Source organism: Bradysia coprophila, chromosome X, assembly GCF_014529535.1.
Source record: "Bradysia coprophila strain Holo2 chromosome X, BU_Bcop_v1, whole genome shotgun sequence".
Taxonomy (NCBI): domain Eukaryota; kingdom Metazoa; phylum Arthropoda; class Insecta; order Diptera; family Sciaridae; genus Bradysia; species Bradysia coprophila.
Window position 1 is genome coordinate 6,109,850 of NC_050737.1, and position 19,219 is coordinate 6,129,068.

At 37.0% G+C, this 19,219-nt stretch overlaps 2 protein-coding genes across 4 annotated transcripts; both read right to left on the minus strand.

Annotated features, from left to right (window-relative positions):
- Positions 1–9,468: 9,468 nt before the first annotated feature.
- LOC119085599 (neuferricin homolog) lies at positions 9,469–10,558 on the minus strand. The gene is made up of 2 exons (XM_037196020.1): positions 10,135–10,558; positions 9,469–10,058 (listed from the first exon to the last, which is right to left on the minus strand). The coding sequence occupies exons 1-2, from the start codon at positions 10,451–10,453 to the stop codon at positions 9,556–9,558; spliced, it is 822 nt and encodes a 273-aa protein (XP_037051915.1). The 5' UTR covers positions 10,454–10,558; the 3' UTR covers positions 9,469–9,555.
- Positions 10,559–13,007: 2,449 nt separating this feature from the next.
- LOC119085600 (ankyrin repeat and LEM domain-containing protein 2) lies at positions 13,008–19,218 on the minus strand. 3 transcript variants are annotated; one of them, XM_037196022.1, is made up of 12 exons: positions 19,017–19,218; positions 18,222–18,377; positions 17,223–17,701; positions 16,998–17,153; positions 16,856–16,933; positions 15,778–16,794; positions 15,419–15,709; positions 15,234–15,356; positions 15,033–15,169; positions 14,834–14,965; positions 14,662–14,770; positions 13,008–13,340 (listed from the first exon to the last, which is right to left on the minus strand). In XM_037196022.1, exons 1-12 carry the CDS (start codon positions 19,063–19,065, stop codon positions 13,281–13,283), a joined length of 2,787 nt encoding a protein of 928 aa, XP_037051917.1. In that variant the 5' UTR covers positions 19,066–19,218; the 3' UTR covers positions 13,008–13,280. The 3 variants fall into 3 exon arrangements, with proteins under 3 accessions (XP_037051917.1, XP_037051916.1, XP_037051918.1); XM_037196021.1 differs by lacking the exon at positions 13,008–13,340 and having other exon boundaries at positions 13,620–14,770; XM_037196023.1 differs by lacking the exon at positions 13,008–13,340 and having other exon boundaries at positions 13,620–14,770; positions 15,778–16,428; positions 16,817–16,933.
- Between the last annotated feature and the right edge of the window lies 1 nt (position 19,219).

Here is a 19,219-nt window from a genome sequence, read left to right on the forward strand (position 1 = left end):
ATTGTACGATTTTTGACTGGACACAGCTTCAGTACGTTGACGAATGCATCGGCTTCTCTTTACGTTGGCCACGTAAAAGTGTCTTTTATTATCGTCAGATAAAGCCCAAAAAGAATCGAAAATACTCTGCCGGCCAGCCGAGCTTATTTTTGTCACGCATTTATAAGGACACAGTGATGGATTTGAACAGCCTTTACTCTTGACACGTCTTCCTGGTTGTATTGCTCCTCTGCAATTCTTATATAACTGTCCAGACTGTCGATTCATCTTTGCTACATTCCGCTTCCATTTATCACAATTTCTTTTTCGCTTCCTCGTCAATTTCTTCGGCTCAGGTTCAGTTGTATCACAGATTTCCAAAAAGGATCCATCCTCTTGAACAATATACGTTTCAACTATTTCTTCATCAGAAGCAATATTTCCAATCGAAATAATTTCGATTTGAGACTCGGTATCAAGATTATCCATAATTCCTTTCCAGAATATTACGATATTAGCAAAATATGGATACCAATCAAAACATTCAATAAAAACTGAATGACGGTTACACATCTTGTGCTTAGCCTACTTAGAAAATAAAATCCTTTTTCAAAAATTCGAGAGGATATTTTTCTGCCGAAAAGTAGCGCGAAAAACTGATTTGCAAAGATAATTTTCACATGACGATGTGTGGTACATTCCATTGAAAATTTGAAAAAAAAAAATTAATGTCAGAACAGTCATTTGGTGATGCTGGGAAACCGTTCTTTGACCACGACTCACGAACAAGTGCAGTTGCTAAAACACAACATCGCCACAATATCGCGAGGTCGAAAGTTCAGTAAATAAAATAGCCAGATGACAATTAACGATCATTCGTCCATTTCAGAAGATACGTTCATGTTATGTGGTCAAACATTCATTTTGAGGAAAGAACAATGTGAACAATCTTGTCAACAATAGTTACAACCACGGCAGAGTAAAAGTAACCCTGAATAATCTAGTAGCCCTATGTTTTTTGCGAATTAAATTTTTATACTTATGTCAGTGTTCATTTGAGTTCATTTTCGTACAGTGTATTAGGTCCCTCATTTGACATTTCAATAATGAACCGCTCCTGCCAGGTTTACTTTTACTCTGCCGTGGTTACAACACCTACAACACGGTTGACTTGAACTTTTCAGAATTGCTGTGATTTTTTTGTTGTTATAAAACTCTTTGATATGAATAAGCCACAGAATAAGACGATTGACAAGACAAATTTCTTGAATATCGTTCAATTGAAATAGTTGTTTAAGAGATATCCGTTAAAAGAGAAACACTAAGCTTCATCTGTGTTTGATGAAAATTTATCTTTTTTCATCAACTTTGAGTTAGTTTTTCGTCGTTAAATTTGTTTTCGGTAAAACGATCTAACATTTTTGATCGCCTTGCATCGATCCATCATCTGGATCCACACACAGACGTTGTTCTTTCGAAATTCGGTCGATATTCCAATGGATTCTGTGATTGCGCTGACTGATACAAGATTGCCAACCATTCCAATTATTTTTCCTTTGGAAAATTTTGTAGTAGAGAACTTGCGTCACGCCCGTTTGCTAACGTGCGGGAATGACACACTAACAGCCGAGCTGCGAGGGGGAAACCACTATTTTTAGGTCTTTTTTCTTAAAAAAAGAACCTATTGTGGACACTTCATCTGTCCGTCCGTCCATCCGTCCGTCCGTCCATGTGTCTGTGTCACAAATTATAATTATGGCTATTACAGCCAAATACGCGACACTTAGAATTGCAATGCTACTATGATCAAATCAACACCAGGCAAATCATTTTTATTTGTTATCTGGTAACCGATCGCTCATAGCAGACATTGCGATTTGAAAATTTGGTTTTTTTTGGTAGTTGGACCACCAAAATAATTATCAGCGAAGATGTTAACTGTTCGAGAGATGCGCACCGACTGATGAAATTATTGGGCCTGCTGGTCTATTTATAAATCGGGTATTTGGTAGTTGACTACCACGATGGTAAATGGCAATGCTACTATGATCAAATCAACACCAGGCAAATCATTATTATTTGTTATCTGGTAACCGATCGCTCATAGCAGACATTGCGATTTGAAAATTTGGTATTTTTTGGTAGTTGGACCACCAAAATAATTATCAGCGAAGATGTTAACTGTTCGAGAGATGCGCACCGACTGATGAAATTATTGGGCCTGCTGGTCTATTTATAAATCGAGTATTTGGTAGTTGACTACCACGATGGTAAATTGCAATGCTACTATGATCAAATCAACACCAGGCAAATCATTATTATTTGTTATCTGGTAACCGATCGCTCATAGCAGACATTGCGATTTGAAAATTTGGTATTTTTTGGTAGTTGGACCACCAAAATAATTATCAGCGAAGATGTTAACTGTTCGAGAGATGCGCACCGACTGATGAAATTATTCGGCCTGTTGGTCTATTTATAAATCGGGTATTTGGTAGTTGACTACCACGATGGTAAATGGCAATGCTACTATGATCAAATCAACACCAGGCAAATCATTATTATTTGTTATCTGGTAACCGATCGCTCATAGCAGACATTGCGATTTGAAAATTTGGTATTTTTTGGTAGTTGGACCACCAAAATAATTATCAGCGAAGATGTTAACTGTTCGAGAGATGCGCTCCGACTGATGAAATTATTCGGCCTGCTGGTCTATTTATAAATCGAGTATTTGGTAGTTGACTACCACGATGGTAAATTGCAATGCTACTATGATCAAATCAACACCAGGCAAATCATTATTATTTGTTATCTGGTAACCGATCGGTCATGGCAGACACTGCGATTTGAAAATTTTGGTCTAAACAAAGCAATACAACAATTAGTCAACAAACAAAGTGGTAGTTGAATGAATACCAAGCTGATAGTAAACAGAAATTGAAAAAGAAAAGAAAAAAGACCTCACCAGGCTTCAGCCGGTCTATTCTTGTTTATTGATGTGATTAACATGATTAACCAGTGATTAAGATGATGACGAATTGGTGATTTACCAGCATTTGACCGGGGGAATCATCGCAATTCGCAAAACTACAAATAAACGTGAAATATAGCGGTTAATCAATGTTAATCACCGATTAACCGTTTGGATTCACAAAACTTATGTTTCTGATTAACAGATTAACTGATTAACCATGTTAATCACAAAATAGTGGTTTACCCCTCGCCGAGCTGAGAATAAAAATTTATTTCTGTAAAGTGCTTCATAAAACTACTGAGCCATAACATTTTCAATTTGAGGATTGAACGCAAGGATTAGATTAAGGATCAGATCACGTTTCGTGTATTCAATCATTTCTCTTTCATTCAGAAAAGAAACATGAAATTATAATCCCCCCTTTTCCTTGTTTCCATCAGCCATCAATCATATTTTATGTGAAAATGAAGGATTTTACATAAAATTTTAGAACATTTTGAAGTGTATACCTCAACCTCATACATAGCAACGCAGCGACCATACGTTCGAATGTCTAATTGAATCAATTCTTTTTCTGGAATTTTGCGTTCACATAACTTATAAAATTTGCTGTTTGAAGATTAAGAACATTTCCCTTTGTAAAAGTCAAAAGAATTGCGAAACAGATTGAAACATTCGTACGGTTTCAGCTGGAACTGGAGCCTTTATGTTTTATGTAAAGAAAAAAAAAACGTTTGATGTGAAGGAAATGAGTCGAATAAAGTGTCTTCTACTGATGAAATATCGCTTTGATGTTAAATGCAACATTAGTCGGTAATGATGATACTCACTGTACTTATACGTTGTACAGTACACTCTCTTTTATTACTTTCAATTTTCCAGTAAATTTTACAAGTAGATTCCAAAGGTACATTACGTACGGCATACATAAAGCAATTTTACATTTTTAGCATTATTACCGATTGAAGATGAGATTCATTTATGTGACATTGAAGTACTGATAATACATTTTACATACTTTACAATAATGCTCAGAACAGAAACGCAACGACACCAACTATAAATCATTTCCTACCAATGCGGTTTAGTATGCTTTCGTGTGACCTAAATTTGACTTGTTCCGACACTTACTTTTTCTGAACCTCGTAAAAAATCTGGAGTTGTAGCGGTAGTAGCAGAAAGTTAATTCAGGACGCGATGACATCGGCGATAAAGCGATAATATATTCTGAGCGATATTATCGTGTTCTGACAATATTATCTCGGAGCGATGATATTGCCCAGAACTCCATATTTTCGTCTTCTGAACGATAATATCGTTCGAGACGATTAATCACAAAATTTCTTCAAATTTAACTCTTCAAAATTTCTAAATCTCATGTTAGCTCATGTAGAAATGACACCACCTTCACTTTTTGCACTCTTCAGACTTTATTGCAATTTGTTGAGAAGATGATATCATTCCAAAACAGTCCAATCAAGAAGAACAACTTTTGAAGTCGTAGTGAATGGCTGTGATATACGACCTACCATGTGCGTTGACCTAGTTTCATTCATGTACCTCGTAACAATCTACTCGTCCATCTTCAAAAAAAAAAAAATCCAAAACAAATTGTGTTACCAAAGTTCATATCCTTTTTGAATTTTGGGGATGAAGTATCTCATCGGTTGGTACATAAAGATCTCGAAAATTGTATGTGTTGAAGTGTAGAAATTTCGACCTAGCGCAATAGAGGAACCCCAAAATCATTTCGAATAGAGTCGCATTTATAGATTATCTTTTCGGGGATTCAATGAGAGCTGGATCCTCTTTGGATGTCACTAAGATAGAGCCTACACACTATACAATTGGCCTCTGCTACTTATCGTTTGTTTCACAAACGGAATAGCCCCAGTAACTCGTGGTTGGCTAAAAAAGGACGAACATGAGTATGTATGGGAGCCCTGAGCTGTGTGTATTATATCAAGAGAGTACTTCGAATCGTATGTATCTTATAGTTAATTAAAATTTACACCCAGAACAAATGGCATGGCATGGCATGGCTTAGAATAACTCGCCCAAAATCATAATACTAATCTCTAAATTTTCAATTAAAAGTTTGGTTTCAAATGTTGCAGTTAAAGTGACTGAAGCAATGGATTTGCGTCAAAGAATCAGTGACTCTTGCATTTTGTTGTTGAAAAATACACCGACCACCTGAGTCCCTTGAAGTGCATATACGATTTCCAGAAAACAATTCATTTTACATCCGAAACTTTGTTCAAATTATTTAGTTAAAATTACTCATTTATTTTCCGACCACATACATCAGTGACGACACTCTTCGAAGCTAAGTACAAGAGTAAGAGTTGTTAAACTTATCGATCGATGCTATACATTGCACCCGAATCTGTGTCGAGTGCGGGCACAATATAAAAGACATCAACCACTATATGTGTGTACAAATACAAAATATACCGAACCAGCATAACCGACTGCCCTCATTCCAATTATTTTCAAAACAACAACAAAACATAAAATTCTATCTCACTCGTATTATACACTTTCCCATCTATGCCCACCACCCACCACTCGTGTGTCGACGTGTATTTGTGAGCGCAAGTAAATATCATCGTAGTGACTGGTAGCGTGTATATGATATAAGTAAAGCTAACTTTATACTCTGTACTCTGTTGACTTTTCCGAATTACGAGAATCATATTTAGTGTCTTGAGCACGACTGAAAGTGTGCTGGGACCTTTTCAAAATGAATTCGTAGAACTCTTTCAATGAACTTATTTGATTTTTTTTTTATTCGGAAAAATGTAAGAGAATATGTGGGAAAAGGGAATTTTACAAACCAATTTCGGTGCAGCTTCTTTGCTGATGAAATAATATACTCTACATATAACTCTTCAAATCGGTGTAGATGTGAGCTTGCTACATTTGATAAAAGCTGAAAATTTGAAACTCCTAGACAAACTGATTTGCTTTGGTTTTTGTTGTTTCTTTTTTTACAGTTCCTTCTAGGAACTTCGGAACTTGCTAGACTTCTAAAAAATGGTTGAGTTGTCTATTGTGTAGACTTCTGATTTTATTTTTGATTGCTTATTATAACAAGAGTCTTAACCTTTCAAAAACGGCTAATCGTCTATTAACGGAAGCGATGACAAAAATGAACGATGAACGATGAGCTCAGTTAAGTGTTATCTTAAATAGTAAAACGTACACGGTTTTGTATAAAACACTGGGGGATATTGTAAAAAAACAGAAGAAAACGATTTAATCATACGCTTGCCATATTTCTGAAACGTTCGTTTTGCGAGTATAATAGAGTTCCGATAGAAAAACGTTAATTATTACACATGACGAGCCGTATCAAGTCGTAGAACATGTTTTTCCTCTTTTCCAAGTTTGCCTAAAAAATAGGAACGACAATAAGTTCCGTTTAATAATTTCTCGCAAATAAGAGGTAAAATGGCAAAGTTTTTCAATAATTTAAAATTCCACAATCAGATTGTGGTTATACCTTTTAGTATATTGTGGCTCGGTGCCCTTTATAATTCCCTGGGTTCGTAAACGTCTGATTTTGTTTTCAGGCCCGTACGAAATTGTAGGACGTTCATAATTTTACTTGTAATTGCAATCGCTGATGCAACATAAAAGAGTGTATTCCCGACTTCCCTGCTCGTCTTACACAAGACATCACCACCTCTTATTTACCAGTGCTTATTTTAGAGAGAAAGAAATTCAGAATGTTTCGAATTGTACATACCTAGCTCTCCTAAGTAAGGATAGATTCCTCAAAATTCATACTTAATATATCTGAATTGCTGCATTACGTTCGAGTCGCCTGTCGCATTTTCAACTATGTCTTTTTTTCAACTTTCCGGACCGTAAATAAAATCTTTACCTCAGCACGATACGGAAATTGCACTACATTTAAATAAAAAATAAGTAGTGCCATGAGTAAAGACAGTGTTCCGCATACACTGAGCGTTCTTGTGTGGAAAGGAAATTTGTGTAATTAAAATGGCTTTCAAAATTTAAATAATTACAGTGGACCATCCCAATTGAAATTTAACATGCCAGTCAACATTTGGAATTGTTCCAATTCACCACACTAAATTATTATATATTCAATATGCCGGTTCAGAGAAAAATGTTTCATCCCATCTTTCCACCTTTTACATTTTACAACAAAAAATGACAAGACGAATGAAATATAAGCCTCAACCACAACACAACTTTATAAGCCTTCCCGAGAGGATTTTGTAAATGCCGAACATAACACTTAAGAAGTAAAAAAAAAATACATTCTAACGATAGCAACTATACCAGGTACGCTCCTCTCTTGAATTTGTATATCCGTATGCTCACAATAAAAACACTATCTTGCGCTCAATCGATCCAGCCGGGGTCATATTCAAGCATTATTGCGTCCGTCCTTGTTCAATTATGTATGTACACTCAATTGATGAGTGCTGATTCAAAGAATGCAATTTTGAAGCACTAATAGAGAAATCATTTTTCCAAATTAATTGAAGTGCATACACCAGTCTCTCGTTTTCTTTGATGTCTTTTTGGCATAGAATTCAAGCCGTAGATGTACTTTGAATGGGTTTCGAAACATCCTGTTTTTCAAGTGAGATTTTCAAATTTTATGCAAGGATTTCCGATTTTATATTTAGTAACAAAAACGCCATTCACATAAGTTATGAAAATTTGAAAAAAGATTTTTTGGAAAAATGTTATATCACGGCAGAGTAAAATAAATCAGGCAGTAGAGGTTTATTTTTGAAAAGTCAAATAAGCGACCTAGCATACTGTATGAAAATGAACTCAAATGAACGCTGCCAAGAATTGAATAATTTTATTCGCCAAAAAAGAACTACCAGATCAATCGGGTTACTATTCAAATCAAGCGCTCCTGCCTGGTTTATTTTACTCTGCTGTGGTTATATGCAACTCGGTGTTAAATGTTTTTTTAGAGACACGATCTCCTGTGGCCTCGAATGACAATATACATCAGTAAATCTATTAAAGAAAATTCTTATACAGTCGGCGACTCTGAAATGTGTGACAGATTTCGTTTCAGCTGTTTTTCAGCTGATCCATGCATGCAACCAAAGGTTTTTTCATTCAGGCAAACCAAAAACGTCACATTATCATACCATACCATACGCAGACCGCCATTTTATTAGATACGCGGGAACACACCACTTCTGATGATTTTACATGTAAAAAATTCAGCACATCATCAAGAAAGCCTCCCCAAAGTATATAGCCTTGACCATAGAGAGCATAGTGTTCACTTGGAAAACAATCGACGCGTCATTATTCATTTCATTTTAGCGCAATAAACATGCCGCATGCCGCATGACCTTACACACGGCAAACCATTGCACATTTTGGTCGATTCCCTCTTATTCTGAGTGGGGCTGCTTAGTTTATGGTCGTTCGATTTTTATTTGACGGTACTTCAAAAGACGACGCAGTGTCTACTGTAATTTCATCAGCCTCCGAATATTTTCTGTGTTCTTGCTAGTAGCAGTCATGTGCTTCTACTTAATTAGTTAATTCTTCAACGGTGTGACAGCTATTGTAGGTTACTTGGAGACAAAGTTAGTAAGATTTGCAACTTTTTTTTGTGAGTGTATGAGGAACAGGATGGTTGTAAGTTGTAAAATTTCGCGTAAAAGAGAAACGTTCTAAAAATCAATTGACAAGTCTATAGGGCTTAATGGCCTACACACTACTATTGCTCATATTACAGGCTGTTTTGTGATATTATTTTTCAAAAAATTGTGATCTGAAAAATATAAACATTTTACTTTACTAGTGAGGTAAGGAAGCTATTCCCTCACTAGTGAAAACCTTTTCCCTCGCTCATAAAGTAATAAATATTATGCACGTATGACAAAGCGGCCGAGGCTTGCCGCGACGGCTTGTCATACGTGCATATTCTTTTTTATCGCATAAGCGAAAACGAGACAACAAGATATGCGAATGACACTTTGACAATTTACAGAAGTATAATGTTTGTTTATATATCCTAGGTGAATAATTTTTTCGGGGAATCACACCGCGTATGCGATAAAACGTTATACTTCACACGTGAAATAATTTGATATCTCGTATCCAGATGAGTAAAAGCGTCCGAGGGCTTCAGCCCGAATATAAAATTACTTCACTGGTATAATAATATACTATTACTATCGCCGCGCCGTCCAGACATGGGAATAGGCATTTAAGTCAAAGTAATCCAACATTTTCAACGAAACAAGTAGAATTCAGAACCCACATGTAACACGTCACTATATTAGGTTATGTAGCTGCCATAAAGGTTTGCTATTGTGCTATTGCAGTGGTACCCTTTCCTGAACATATTTTGAGACACTTCTTTCTGCGATAATTTCCCAACCACTCTGACATGTCTATGCCTATGCCGAGCACGAAAATGCACTTCAATACATTTTTAGGAAAGTGTCACATGCAACATGCAACAGATATATCCAGAAAAAACATCGATCTAGAAAATATGTAAAATTTCAATTTTATTGCTAAAGCAATCAACATATTACGGTTGTTAAGGCAAAATCACTTCAACTTTGATCACATTAATTATCTGGTTCATAGAAACAAGTCCTGGAACTCGCATCACAGTCATCGTACTCCTTCAAGTTTGGATTGTCCAACTTACTCTCATGGACACAAGCACATCGAGGCGATGCTTCACCGGGCTGAAAATATCTCCGAGGGAAACCGGTCCAATGTCGATCGACGCCACCGCTCTGTGTTGTACACCATACTTTCGTGCCAGTGTCCGCACTCCACTCAATGTTGCAAGGCGGAAAATCTTGTTTTTTCATTTCTTCCTTTCGCTTATCTTCGATCGCAATTTCAACTTGTTTTTCCACTTTACGATAGTATTCCGTCTCGTGGCCATTTTCGTCGTAGAATCGGCCGATCAAGCGCCCCTTCAGTATGTAATCCTTATCGTAAAATTCTTTCCACTGTTTTAAACTCAAAATTTCCCGTGCCTCAAGCGATAAAACATCGTCTATCGTATCAGTTATATTTTCAAAATCTCCAGATACGAATGACACCGACGCATCGCGACCTGTAAATCAAAGTTTATCTCTGTCTCATTGAACAGTTCGATTTAAATTTAAAAAAAAATTAAATTATCGACTCACCAGCGAAAAAATGATAACTGCCACCTTCTCCATAATGTTTGACACCTTTCTGGACATCGTACACTGTGCCCATTATTGACAGGTACAAACCAAGACTGTTTTTTTCGCCATTGTATTTAGCCAATTCGTCCTTGGTAAACAGTCTCGTCTTTGGGACTGGTGCAGGTTCCGTTTTTTCAACATTTACACTAGCACCGGTCTCGCCGATAATATAGCCGTAGTATTGTTCTTTTATTTGGGGCCAAAATATTGCACTAAATATCGCTATAAATAGAATAAGGTAATGTTGACGAACCACCTCCCTCAAGAATGAAATCATAATTTCTTCAAAAAAACTTTGATGAGAACAAAAAAAATAAAAATCTAAACAGAACTGGACGACTGAATTGATCGGAATGGAATGTGTGTTTATCACATCATGTACATACAAACAGAATGTCAACAGCGGCAGTGATGATGGATATCATGTACATTTTCTTCATGCAGTGTTGGCAGGTAAATGAAGGTGTGCTACGAATGTATACTAAATATTAAAACAATGCTGTTGTGGTGATCCAAATCATCGATAGTCAAAAGAGATTGAGATTGAGATTGAAATTATGTCAATCGAAGTGTAATATTGTTATTTATTCCTTAGTAACTTAGTTGTATGAACTTGTAGTTATAAGTGTAAGCCGATTGTCATATTGTGGTATCTGAAATCCAGATACGCAAATGCTGGTAAGTTGTTCCAAGGCAAAGCATTAAACAGTGGGCTAAATGGATGCTAACAAAACTCAACGAACTTTACCATCACAGTCAGCAACAGTCGTACAGTACTTTACTTTACTAGATAGTAGGTAATGTGGATTTTCCCTCACTAGGGAAAACCCTTTATCTCGCTCGTGAAGTAAAATATCACAAGGGAAATAATTTGATATTTCGTATCACGACACGATGAGTAAAAGTACTTCGCGCTGAGGCTCTCGGATCCTTTTACTCATCTGGATAGGAGATATTAAATTACTTCCCTGGTACAGTAATCTACTATACCATCACAGGTGAAAAGTGATCAACAATTGCCTCGGATCAACAATCACACGTGACTTTTCACTTTTATCCCGAGTTTTGAAATGGATTTTATCTGTCTATAACGATAATCTCGAGTTTTTACTTGACTCGATATATCTGTTTTCGACAGATAAAATATGGTATGCACCTATTGCCAGACTGTTATTTTGGCGTGTAGGCATTATTACATGCTCTGCTCTCCTAGAGCAATTCTTTTGTTTTCCCTAGCGATGTAATAAGCCAATTTCGACCCTATGGTCCATAGTATGGACCTCACCTAAAAGACTTCAATAATTAAATTACTCTCAGTGACTTTTTGGCGCCATTATGGGAAATTTTTAAATTTGAGTCAAAAATGTTCATTCTGAGCCCCACATATTCATTTTAGACTCAAAATGTACACATCTTAACTCAAATTAAGTTTTATTTTCTTGTATTATCTGGCGCGAACTCGTTTGGACGACACGGGCACTTGTCCGGAGTGTACTTATGGAATGGCGGCAGTGATCATAGATTCGATTAAAGCTTCTGATGGGACTGTAACAGTTTGGGTGTATTTCTTTAATTTACAGTTACCATTCTTCCGGGTGAGTGAGTGAGGTATAAAATTTCACGATTTATCGAATCATGGTATTTCGATTATTTGGCTGATAGGCCATAGGTTCATAGGTTGCACTTTCCATTGATATATAACGCGAAAACCATCTTCCAAAATCATTAATTTTTTTTTGCAAATTGTTAAAATAGTCGAATAGAAAACCTCCAACTCCTTCTTTTTTAAACTTTATTTCATATTTCATTCAAACTTACAAAAGTAAAAATTCGTATCCAAAAGGCTTAAAAATACATTTTCCAATATTTTTCCTTTTTTTAGTACTTAAATTCGTGTTACAAATGAAAACGACTAGAAAATGAAATTAAAAAAAAAAATCGCATGAGTCTTACGATCGAAATATTGAGGAGATTGTGAGCTAAAACTAAAGCGACAAACAAATTAAATTTAACATCAGTCATAATGCATGTTAATGACTGTGCTTTTAATATCTACCAGTGAGAATACGCGAAAAATATTCTTTTTTAAGAGTCAAGAGTATTTTGTAAGGCAGAAATTACATTTCTGGTCAATTTTATATCAATATACTAATATCTAACATCAAACCAATATCTCTCAATGTTATCATGCTCACACAATAGCAGCGCTGCAGCACATGTTAGTTTACTACAATTTAAAGTCGTCATAATATTGCGATTGAGGACTTAGGATTGCAAGGATTGCATATACGTGATGAATGGGAAAGATCCGTAGAAACTACGATGGAAGAATTATAAGAAGTTACATTTTCAACAATTACAATCCAATCGACGTTATTCATTACACATGCGATTTACACGTAATACATATACACACATAACTGTCGCAACGCTGGTAATGCATGTGCAATGAATAGCGTCGATTGGATTGTAATTGTTACAGCTATCACAAAAAAGATAAATTTACGCTGCAATTGCGCTACAGAGGAAAGTACCGTAAGACAAATTTAAAACAAAAGATTTTCCGAAGCCGCATCTGAGCTTTTCATACAAAGCCGATCGTCGTTGAATTTATCTTTTTTGGGATATCTGTACTTCTTATAATTCCGTGACTGTAAAGAGAAGTATTTAAACTGATCGCAGGAAAAATGGAATTGATCGCAAGAAAAAGAAGAATTGATCGCCGAAGAACAAGAATTGATCGCAAGAAAAACAGAATTTGATTGCAGTGTAATTTTTCATTTTACAAAATTTTACTTGACGGACAGTTTCTTTCTCTTTCTCTTTATCTCGCTATCAAATTCTTTATTTTTCTTGCGATCATTTCTCTTTTTTTCTGCGATCAATTCTATTTTTTTCGCACGGTCAGTTTAAATACATGCCAAAACTAAAACTACAACTACCATGTATCATATTATTCACCATTTCTAGTCGTACACCCCATGACCGCTATGACGGCTATAGCATTATAATTGTAGAGTGTAGAGATGTCCTAGAGTAAATTACTTTGAAACTCGATGCATATAACTGCATTAGAGTAATGCTGAAAGGTGATGGAAGGCCAGTCAATTGACCAATGTCAATGGACTCGGATAATAAATGTTTCGCTTTAGATTTACGGAAACCTGAAACGAAATTTTTACTTTGTTTTTATATCTTACCCGGTCGGTATGATAACCGGAAAAGCATTGGAAATGGTTATGTGTAGCAACAAAAAAAATGTGAATGACTGGTATGAGGATGAGGATGATGACGCGAGTAGGTAGGAACTTATCGAGACACTATTACAGTTAGACAATATTGTCGAGTGGATATAACAAATTATTGGTTTCCACGATTCAATTACTTTAGACGTTCAATGCGAAGGGTCTGATTCTTTTTTGCCTCTTTTTTAATGTTTCTCTAACGATCGGTTGTTGTCTGAACGCTGGTAAGAATTTAATTTAATTAAATCAGCGATTCGACAAGTTCCACTAGGAATGGCACATGTTCTGAGAGCAAAAATCTAAAGTGAATTCTTTAAAAACAAACGTAGGAAAAGCCACAGTTCATGGTAATGTAATGCATGCAATTGCCGCTAAATATTCAACAATTCGCTGATAAATGGACAAATCTCACCAATTTCTGTTCAACATTGATTGATTCGTTTAAAATGTGAGAGTATCAGGGCTTAGTACTTCAAATCACTGCATTTATTGGTAATTTAGCTAGTCAGGATATTTTACAGGTCGATTCAATTCATCATGAGGGCTTTCCTAACACGAAACCAGAGTCCTTTTACAGTCGGCACATATTTGACCATTCATGTCGTTTGACCATCAAAATCGACCGGATTTAAATTTGATAAAATTGAATTCACTTTGGATTGGGGAAAGTATTGTAAAGTTTTTGGAAAAGTCAACTCCTTAATTCTGACTTTCTCTTCGGAATTTTCTACTACTTCAAATATTTAAATTAGTCTGAATGTTCATGCGATAGTCTATAATGTTCATCATGGTAATACTTCTGGGTAATTCGGATGAAAAGCAAAAAAGCAACAACTCCATTCTCTACAAACTAATGAACCGGCAATATGTTTAATGTTCAACTGAAAGGGGAAAAAATCAAAAATTTATAAAAACGATATGGCAGCGCAAGAACTGCAATCTGATGTGAAAAGAAAAACTAAGTAAGAAAAAAATGAGTTAAAATACAGACATGGAACGAGCCATAAAAATCAAAAGAACAAATCCATATAAAAAAGACGTTGGATAAGACACACGTTCACGGCGGAAGAATCAGCGATATTCACTTCCATGCTCCACTATCTGTGGACGATGGTGATGATGGTGATGTACATTCGAATGGTGACACCATCATTCTAGCCAATGGCGATGTGTCACTATCCGGACTGTAATCACTGGAGAAGTTGAGCGATTTCGATTTGAAAAAATTGCTGAAACGAACCGTTTTCTTTACTGGTGACAGTTGAAATTTCATCGGCGATTGGAAGAGCTTTCGTACGGACAAATCAGAGGTCTGACGTCCCTTGACTATAACACAAGGCGAAGGAAAACTGGAAAGAGAAATTGGCTTTTTGTTGTTGTTGGAATTTAAATTGAGACGAAAAACAAATTACTTTTCGATTTCCTCCTGTGAGTGCTGTTGAAGTGCACTTTTCCACTGAAGTATGCATGGGTAAGATAGTTTATCGATCTCAATGGTCTTTAAGGCATTCAGAACATGCATATCGGTTTTCGTCGGCTCGTCACTGCAATTAAATTCAATTATAAACGTCGAACAAAACCATTTTTCAAGCTGTTAATCAGTCCACGCACCCCAGTAAATACGTTGAGTAACTGTCCGGCACAATCGATTGGTCGCTTTCATCCTCGTAGTCTTCAATTAATTGGCTGGGACTGGAGGGTGGAGTGTAGAATATGTCATTTTCATCGTCACTGTTTTCAGCGTCCGACTGAAATCGAAGTTTAAATCAGTCAAAACTTCCACCAATCATATCGAGCCCTGGATGTACTTACAAAAAAATCGTCATCATCATCTGAATCATCTGGTGAACTTCTCCACTGATGTCCATTATCCAATTTATTCGAATTTTCTGGTGACTGCGAATCATTTTCATCGAGTAAGAAGGAGTTGTGACCCTAACAGGTTGTACGATGACGAATGAGCAAATTGTTCAAGACAAAATGAAATTTTGACTTACCGCAAACTTTGGCCTGCCACGCCGTTGCTGTCGTGACACCTTCTCATTGCTCCACTCACAGTCACATTTACATTCACTCTGCCACAATTCACTGAAATCCTGTTCGGTTGTCATTACCTCCGGCGGAATGAGATGACCGTTCAAGAGATCGTCGCTATCCAGAACCCTTAACAAATGATTGATTACGCAAATCTTTTGGACATTCATGAAGAGCGATTCCTTTCGAAATAAATTTGGCTCTGAAATGACCTTCTTCGTCGATTCCAGTATTTGGGCTAGAGACGTTTTGAACTGAAAATAATAAAAAATGTGTTCAGATGCAAAGATTCGGTTTACGAAAAGCAAATGAGTTTCCGCACCTTTCCCAAGTCACACGCACTCGACATCAAGTAATGTACAATCAAGCCCGCAAATCTCGAATGTGTAGCTTGAAAATTTACATAATGAAATCTGGTATCATCCTTGTAACTGCTGATAAGTGAATTTAACCGCTTGACTTCGGACTGAAGCACATCGCTAACGGATATCACACTGTCCAAATTGTATATGAGTGACACAGCCAGTCTTTTTGAGTAAACTTGGCACGATTTCTCCACACACGAATACGGAGAGCCGAACGAGGCAGGTACAGTAGGAGGAAGCAACGGTAAGTCTATCTTTTTCACAGACTTTATGAACGATTTCGAACGGCTCTTATCCCATTCACGATCCACAACATTCACCTCCAAATTGTTGAGCCGATTGCATAGGGTCGATATCGGTGTACTGAATGGCGTCGCATTTGCCATTCTGGTGGCGGCATTTCGATCGCGAGCCTTTCGCAGATGATTTTCCAATTTGTTCAAACCGTCCGACGAGCCAATGTCCACAAAGTCACCCAGAAAGCTCCAATACTCTTGCCATTTGATATTCTGATCTCTTGCTATCTCACGACCGATCATTTCGAGTCCTTTCTCGGTATCGGACAATTTCACGTGCCGTTCGGCGTACATTGGCGAATCGAACGCACGATCCGAGCAGTCACTCGATGCATTTGAGAGATTTAAGTCAATTAGCGGTTTGTTGCGGTACATGCTGTACAGGTCGGAATTGTACGAATGGGCATTGCCATTTGTGACATTATTGGAATTTCCATCGATGGTCCGTGCCGCATCGTTGTCATTCGAATGAATATTATTATGTGAGTCGTCCGAATCGGGGACGGCGAAATTGTTGTTGACTGATGATGTTGTGTTCGAGCTGGGTTCGTTGAAGGAAAAAAGTTTACGTGGGAAGACTAACGGATTTTTTCGATCGGGTGTGTTCGCAATCGGCGAACGGCTGGGTGATATTGGTCGACCTAAGCGTGGTGGCGTTTTCCAGCGCTTACGAAACGTCTGGTAACAAGAAATTTCAATTGAATTTTATCGATAATTTTGACAGTGAATAAGCAATTACCTCAGCCTTTTCTTTGGACATTGGCCCAGCACATGCTTGGATCTGCATTTCTGGACTGAGCGGGTCCAACACAAAGCTCTGAAAATTAGAACAGTTGAGTTTTTAACCTAAAGACCTTCAATTTTGACGAAGTAGTGGTTACCGGTGGATTTGTTGGAGAAAATGGTTCGCCGATGATCGGAGGTATCGAATTATCAACCGATCGAATAACTGGCACATAGAATCGCTCTTCAAGTAGCTCAGCTATTTGATTTATCACTTCTTTGCTTGTGGTTTCCTGGCAACGAAAGCAAATTATCTGAAAATGGATGGGAAGAATGTTAGACGTTATTCAACGGTAGACTAGTCTCCCCCAAAAATCACTCACGTCTTTGGGATATTTTCCATCGGAATTGGCAGTATAACTACATTGTGCGTATGATGTCAACACTTCGACCGCTTCGACACAACCAAATTTCACAGCCAAATGAAGTGGTGTCTCGTTCCGGCCTTTCTCCGGCATATTCAGATACAAATCCAACAAAATTTTAGCGATTTCCTCGCAAATGTGCCCATTGTGTTTGTTATTATGCACCAGCTCAATGTACAACGGATCGGCGATTGTTTTCAGAATCAGTTCGCACATTTTGCCATTCTTCGCCAGTGCAGCCACATGCAAGGCATTGTAACGTGTGCTCTCCTTTAAAATTGTCGGCGTATCACCACTACCGATCAGATACCGTGGATTGTTCCAAATGGTCTCTCGGACCACGTCCAATTTGCCCTGTTCGATGGACTTTCGAAATGCTACCAGTTCTTGTGTTTTCGGACCGCGGAATGGTGATTTGTCATGAACGGTTGATGGAGCTGCAATGGTATGTTGAAGAGATAGAGGAAAAAATTAATTTACGTGAAATTATGGAATTGACTTGAGACGCGAACGGCATTGAAAGAATCGTGGAGTGACATGGAGTTAGAGGTCTATACATTCGCTAAAGTTTCGCAGTTTTCTGGTCGGTCAGTAGTCGGACTATCATCGAAATTTTCATTTAACATGTAGATCAAGAGATTTGACCGGCCGGTTGATCTTCTTCGCAATACAAATTCGAGTCAAATCGACTGTTCTTTAGAATGATAATCTTGCACTGGCTTCCTGTCGGTTATTAGTTTTCGTAAATGGTTGCCTTTAGGTGGAAATACTTTCTAATCACACCATTCTTTCAAGCGTGCTCTCGCAGAGATAGTTTTTCTCAATCGAATCAAAGTTTCTAATTTAAAACAAAAATGATTCTGCCATCACGTGCCACAATATACCATAATTCCGTGTGCGAAACGCTTCGAGTTACCTCATCTCGTCGCAAAATTATAAATTGTTTACAATACATACATGACGACATGGTCGTGTTGACTGGTAAAACAGCCATTCCATTTTTAGAAAAATTTACAGCTTCTTCATTCGTCTTGAACTCTTTCAGCCGTGCCTCCTTGTGAGTTTTCAGCAGCTGAAATGCTTCCTGTTTGTCGGTGAACACATTGTGATTTTCTGAAAAAAAGATCGAAATTTCGTTTGTGGCTTAAATCCATTCATCAACCATAATTGAACAGCCGACAAGGCGATGAAAATTTTCAATTTTTATTGTTTCAGCAATAGACGCGTCTGGCTCTGGATATAAATAACCGAAATAAAAGGAAAATAAAAATAAACATCGTGTCATGTAATACATGTTGATGTACCCAATGTTGAGCAAAGTAATATAAAACACAACCTTGCAATTCGAAGAAGAAGAAAAAGAAACACAAAACAAAAACAGAACAATACGCAAATCCATTGACGCGAATCCCTCCAGTATCTGGTGATAGAATCTTACATAAAGCCAGTGATTAGTAAATGGAATGCGAATGGCATTGAATTATCGAAGAAATTATTTTCGTATTCTATCAGTGATGGAATTGCGTTTTCGGATAAGGCAATCCCGAATTATTCATAACCTAACCACAGTCACGGTAAAGCTGGATAATAATTCTCCTGTTTGAGAATGAAAAAAATCCTATGAATGAACCTCCCGAAGTTCAGACAAACTTGTTGGAATTTAAAAGATTTTCGTTTTTCTTCCATTTGTTAATATCTATGGAATTCTGCACAAAACAATTTGTTTTCATTGTGAAGAACTGGTCATGTTACCTCGGTCATTGTCATTGTTGCTTGGAATAAATATTCCGTAAAAGGACATCGTTTCCACACTTCCTCCGATACGAGTTTGACAATTAAGCGAGTGAAACTAATTTTTGTGTTGATTGAAATTTCTTTTTATCACCGTCGCAATTTTTTTTTTATTTTTGTTGATTCCGTTATTTGCAATGAAGTTAGTTGAAAATACACTCTGT